Consider the following 5,972-nt stretch of genomic DNA (forward strand, 5'->3'; position numbering starts at 1 on the left):
GTCGGATTCGCGTCCTCGGCCCGCGGTTACCACAGCCTCGAGCAAGCCGAGTCTGACTCAGTCAGGAGGAGGCGAAAGGATGAGGTGAGGAAGTGGCCTGAGGAACGGCCGCACTCGCGCCAGTTTTCCCGCCCCTTCTCGCGAGTACCAATGAGCTTCAAGTGCCGCCTCCCGCCGCTGAGGCAGGCGACCAATGCGCTTCGAGGTTCTGCACCGACGTCCCGCCCCTTGCCTCCGGCCCGCGTCTTCTCGCGCGGACTCGTGGGCCAGCCAATAGCGCGTCGAGTTGAGTCTCGCGCCCTTTCTCCGCCTCTCTCAGCCGCTTGCCTTTCCAGATTGTTCTTCCCCATTTGGGGCAGGCAGCCAATAGGGCGTCGAATATGGCTTCCAAGACGAGGCTGGCCCAACCCCCCCTCCCCCAAGAACCAATAGCGCAGGCGCGGGCTTGCCTCGGTCCTGGGCTGCGTCACTGCGCCATTTGTGCTGTTGTCCTCAACTCGCTCGGTGCCGCCTCTTCGCTGCGTGGACGCCTGTGTTTTCTCTCACTGGACTCCCGGCACCCCAACTCCCGAACCACCCGTCTCCTTTTATGCTTTCCCCTCCCTGTGATTTCCTTTCCTTCCCAAGTCGCAGCTTCTCAGATTGTGCCCCTTTCCCTCTCCCGTGTGTCTTGTCCGTGTGGGTGCCAGTTTTTCTAACAACGATTTTCCTGTTCTCTCGGGGTCTCCTTTCCCCCGCCCCCACCCTCTCTGCGCGAGGGGCGGTCAGGTGAGTATGCGGCATGGGGGCGTTGCATCTGATAGTCCATCCTGCTGATTTTTCGGACCCCCTTTCTCCCTGTGCCTCACTCCCTAATGGCCTGGCACCCTTCCCACTTTCTTTACTTCCCCAGGCTTCACTTCTCTGTAATGTTTCTGGGTTTTTTTTCAGCCCTTTCCACCCTCTGTGTGTAGCTCCTTCCAGGATTTCATCCTGTTCTCGGGGCTTCTCTCTATGTTGTCGCCTTCTCTGTGTATCCTTTAGACCCACCTCACATTTCCCCCCCACAATCATCTCTGCGTTGTCCTCCTTTCTCCGTGTGTTCCGCCCTGTCTCTTTTTCTCTTTAATTTTCTAAGATTGTCTCCTCTTTCTCCTGAGATCCCCGACTTTGTGCCCTATTCCTCATTTTCCTGCCACTCCAATTGTGCCCTCTCTGCTGGTCCTCCTCGGTCCCCCTACAAGTTTCCATCAATTTGCTCCTCCTCCTCTAGTTACTCTTTTGTAGCCATCTTTTTCTCCTTGAGGATTTCATTCCAGTCTTCCTCTGGTTGTGTTCCCACTGGTGCTCAGATTGTTGGGTCCTGTTGTTTTGCTTTCCAAGCTGTTGTGTGCCATCCTCTCTGGCTCAATCCCTTTGTGTGATCCTTTGTCGGCCTTCATTTCTCCGCCCTGTGTCCCTTTTCTGCGGATCTTAGCCCTTATGTTTGACAAGATTTTGGGGTTACAGGGCATGTGTGTCAGGCATTCTAGACAGAAAAGGGTGTTTTCTGTGACCTTTTATAAGTGACCTCTGACTAGCTGCTGTGCAGGGGAGCAGTAATAGACAAAATTGGAAAGGTTGTTTGTGGCTAATACAGGGGTTGGCGGGAGTGGGGGCAGGGAGGCGGGGAGGCGGCAGGGAGGCGAGGCTCGAATGCCAGGTAAAGAGGTTGCTCTTGATCTTTTAGATAGTGGGAAGAGATGGACAGACAGACAGTGAAACCAGCATTTGTAGAGCGCTTAGCACTTGCCTGGAATTTCATATTAATAATTTTATTTTCAACAATGACACTATGAGACGCATTATCAGTCCACATTGCGAATTCAACAAATTGCACAAGGTTGGGCAGCTACTAAGTGGAGGGTGAAAATTCCAACTTTGGTCTCCCTTTAAGTCCAAAGCCTATGACCTGTGTATCAACTCCGTTGTTTAAGTTATTTCCAGTAATCCTCAGTCCCCACTTTCATTTCCTAACTCTCCCATAGGCACTTATTTCAGGTGGCTAATGCATATCTTTTGTTTTGTGTGTGTTCTTGCAAGATGTGCAGCATTTTAGGTGCATGAGGTGTTAATTTATGCAAGTGATGGTGTGTTCTTTACTATTTAAAATAATTAGCACTGCGCTTTTATGATCCATCCATGTACGTATAATCAGTTACTTCTGACTGCTGCATATTTCATGGTGTGCCTCCCTGCATGTCAAGTGTTCACTAGGTCTCAGTGAGGGACGCCAACATTGCCTTCAATTCACTGTTATTGCAATAATGCTGCATCCTTCCTTTGTAGGCGAAGGTGGAAATATCTGTTAGGTGTACCTACGATATGCCAGAAATAGGTATTTGTAAACCTAATTTAACTAAGATTTCTCCCTGCAACATTGCCTTGGGCCTGAGACACATTAGAACTCTTCTCTGTTCCTCAGGGTCCAGAAGAAGGCCCTATTCCACCCCTGCCCTAACCACCTAAAGAGCAGGAGTGCCCAAAGGTCTCTGTGTCCCCACAAGCCAATGCTTGTCTATTTCCAGCTTTCTGATCTTTTGCCAGTGTGATGGAAGTACAGTTTGATAGACTAAATTCCTTTCATTTTTGAGTTCACATATTTCTTCACATGTTTGCTAGCCTTTCACATGTTTGCTAGCCTTTCTGAGAATTGCCTCTTCATATGCTTGGCCCATTTTCTTAGTGAGGTTGCTCCCTTGTCAATTTGCTGGAGTTCCTTGGACATTCTCATTGTTTAAGACATTGCATATACTCTTATGCCAATTCTGGCATTTTGTATTATTTTAGAAATTTATCTATTTCATTTGGGCTTTCAAATTTATAAATGTAGAGTTGTTAATGATACTTTTATTATTTTTAAAACACCTGATGTTCATTAATTCCTATTTTTCATTCTGCATTTTATTTGGATCTTCTCTTTTTCTGTTGATTAGATTTGCTGGAGAATTCTTATTGATTTTATTAAAGAATGAATGTTAGTTTTTTTGGTAATAATTTGCGGTGATTGCTTTCTATTTCATTGATCTCTACCATCATCCTTATTTCTATCCTTTTTGGGGGACCTCGGGGTGCTTTGTCACTTCTTATATAACTTCTTGAGTTAATTAATGGACATTTTTAATGCTTCTTGTTTCCTGATAAACCTATTTAAAATATAAATTTACTTCTAAATACTGCTTTAGTTTTGTCCTAAATTTTGGTGTGTAGTTTTAAAGAAAACTTTTGATTTTGAAATGATCGTTGGCTCACAGGAGGCTGCCAAAATTGTATATAGAGTTCCTTAAACCTTTCCTCCCACTTCCCCATAGGCATATCTTATATAACTGTAGTCTATAAGCAGGAAATTGACATTGGTACAAAACTCTTAACTAGATTAAAGACTTAATTCAGTTTTTACCAGGTTTTACATGCACTCATGTGTGTGTGACATGTAGTATGTTCATTATTATTCATTTCTAAGTACTTTTCAATTTCCTTTTTGAAGCAAGGGTTATTCAGTAATATGTCAGGTAACTTCCACACCCATTTGTTGTTTCAATCTCATTGTCTCTGGAGAATACTGATCTTTTGATTAAGCCAAAATCCTCTGCTCAGCACCCTGTCTAATGGGAAGGATCTGAATGAGAGTCATGATTTGAGAAGCTAATATGGTGGGTTAGGTTGGAGGGGAGAATATAGAGATGAGAAGACCTGTGTCCCTGAAGGTCTCAGGAAGCCTATGTCACAGAAAATGATAATGAATTTTCTGCTTTAGAAACAGTGACCCAGAGACAGGTGGACAGAATCCAGGGACTGACAAGAAGCAAGCTTGAGACCTAGACTGAAATTGGTTCCAGACTGACCTCTAGCATCCAGAACCCCGACAAAGGATCATGGGACCCCAACATTGGAGACCTGTGCAACTGCTCTGCCTCCTAGGGGCCATCTCCACTCTGCCTTGTATGTCCTGTGGTGTTGGATGCTTTGGAACCCCCAGAGGGTGGGGAGATGAATGTCTGGGTTCCTCAGGGAACAGGATCTATGAAGCCTGAGCTCTTAAGTGGCAGTTCAGGGACAGAGAAGATGTGAGGGGCAGATGACTGGAAGAGCATTCTCTCTTTAGGGGTTGGAGCTCTTTTGTGCTATGAAGCAACAGCTTCACTCTTCAGAGCTGTTACTCTCCGTAACTGGAAATGGCTTCTGATGAGGAGCATGGTGTGTAAGCTGAGTGAGGGCTGCGAGGAGACACTGGTGCTCATCGAAACAGGTGAAGGGGAGTGACTTTGATGCTGGTTTTTTGTTTTGTTTTGTTTTGTTTTTGCTGGTTCCTCTGACCCATAGCTCAATTCCCAGCACCCAGGGACTGTGGACTTGAGTTCCAGGTATTTGCCTCATTATATCTTTGGGAATAATGTCAAAGCATTGGTGGGAGAAGGACTGGATCCAGCTGGTTGTGGTGTGGACTGGATAAGAGGGAAGGATGGAGGTGGGCAGATCGCAGGAGGAGGGGGCAATCTGGGAGAGAAGAAAAGAATAGGACACAAGGAAGAGAGAAGAAGATGGGCTCTGTCGGGGAAAGGAGTGATAAGAGACAGATGGAGACCCCAATATCTGTGCAGCTGCAGTGAAGGAACAGTGGGAGAGATGCAAAGTTAGTGATGGGGCAGAGCGAGCAGAAGGAGCAGGGTGGAGGGTGGAAAGGTGAGCTCTGGGTGTGGCCAGTGACACTGATCGGAGCTCTCTAATCTCTGCTCCTCAGGAACCAGAAGGGGAGTTGTGGGTTTTAAAGGCTGCAGCCCAGCCCCATCTTATCCCCAGCAAGTCTCCTACCTCGTTTCACCGCCTGGATTGTCCATTGCCTCTTACAGCCGTGTCTGCCGGACATATCTCTGCAATAACCTCACCAATTTGGCTCCTTTTGTGAAACTCAAAGAGAATGCTCCTAAGCCTACAGCATTTTCTTCCCATAGTTGCCCAACCTGTGTGGGCGAGCACTCTAAAGATTGTCTCCCAAGTTTTGTCACTACTGATTCTTGCCCCTACGACGCTCCTAAGTGTTACAGTTCCACCTTAAAATTTCAAGCAGGTGAGAAGAGAGAAACTTTATCAAATGCCTATTCTATGCCAGGTGCTGTCTGGGACCTTTCCACTTCTGAGAGTAGCTGGAGGAATCAGGAGGGATTGGGGTTGCGGGCACCAGGCACACAGATTCCAAGGAGGAAGGAGGAAGTGGCCTGGTGCCCAAGTCTTTGGTGGGAGAGCAGGTGCCCTGTTGTGAGGGGTATCTAGAAGGAAGGGCAGGTCACGTGAGTCTTGAAAGTGTCCCTGACTTTTCCTTCTCATCCTTACAGGGTATCTCAATACCACCATCCTCCTCATGGGCTGTGCTCGTGACCATCACAAAATTTTAGCACATGCTCACCATATTGGGTACATCAGAGTGACTGAGGTCCTCAACATCTTAGAGAGGGCTCAGATTGCTGGTGCAAAGCCTATCAAGTGTCCTGCTTGGGGCATTCTCTCAGGGCTCCTGCTTGCCTTCAGGAATTAACAGTTTAGCTGGACTGGACAAACACCCAGACCCCTTCATGTAACCAAATAAAGTCATAGAGTTGCCTTTCTGTTTTGTCCTGTGGTCCATGAGGGTTGTGGAGATGTGGAAGGTGTGAGGAGGGCCAAACACATCCAGGGAGGTGGAGGGGAGGGGCAGGCAGTGGGCAGTACTTGAGGTGAAGTGAGCAGGGCGTAGAGTGGGGTAGGGGAAGAAGATTGCTGTCAAAGTGAACGCAAATACTCCTTTTCTCCTCCCACTTCCTCTGGGTACCTCAGCACTATCCTGGGTTCAGCCACCAACTTAGAGATCCTGGCCAAATCTCTCCCCTTTTCTTGGCCTGGTTCCTCCCTTTAAAATGAAAGACCTTATGAATTACAGCTGTCTCATCAGAGTGATTTTAAAATATGATCACGTATTG

General features: G+C 47.2%; 1 protein-coding gene across 1 annotated transcript; it reads left to right on the forward strand.

The window, feature by feature from the left end:
- The first annotated feature begins 3,893 nt into the window (after positions 1–3,893).
- LYPD4 (LY6/PLAUR domain containing 4) lies at positions 3,894–5,551 on the forward strand. Its single transcript, XM_006903878.1, has 4 exons — positions 3,894–3,960; positions 4,124–4,267; positions 4,760–5,086; positions 5,352–5,551. Exons 1-4 carry the CDS (start codon positions 3,894–3,896, stop codon positions 5,549–5,551), a joined length of 738 nt encoding a protein of 245 aa, XP_006903940.1.
- The last annotated feature ends 421 nt before the right edge of the window (positions 5,552–5,972 follow it).

This window comes from Pteropus alecto, unplaced genomic scaffold (genome assembly GCF_000325575.1).
Source record: "Pteropus alecto unplaced genomic scaffold, ASM32557v1 scaffold920, whole genome shotgun sequence".
Lineage (NCBI taxonomy): Eukaryota > Metazoa > Chordata > Mammalia > Chiroptera > Pteropodidae > Pteropus > Pteropus alecto.

Coding starts and splice junctions, on each gene's coding strand:
- LYPD4 (XM_006903878.1), top strand. CDS start 3,894: ATGGGACCCCAACATTGGAGACCTGTGCAACTGCTCTGCCTCCTAGGG. Junction 4,268..4,759: donor ACTGGTGCTCATCGAAACAG/GTGAAGGGGAGT, acceptor TCTGCTCCTCAG/GAACCAGAAGGGGAGTTGTG. Junction 5,087..5,351: donor CACCTTAAAATTTCAAGCAG/GTGAGAAGAGAG, acceptor TCATCCTTACAG/GGTATCTCAATACCACCATC.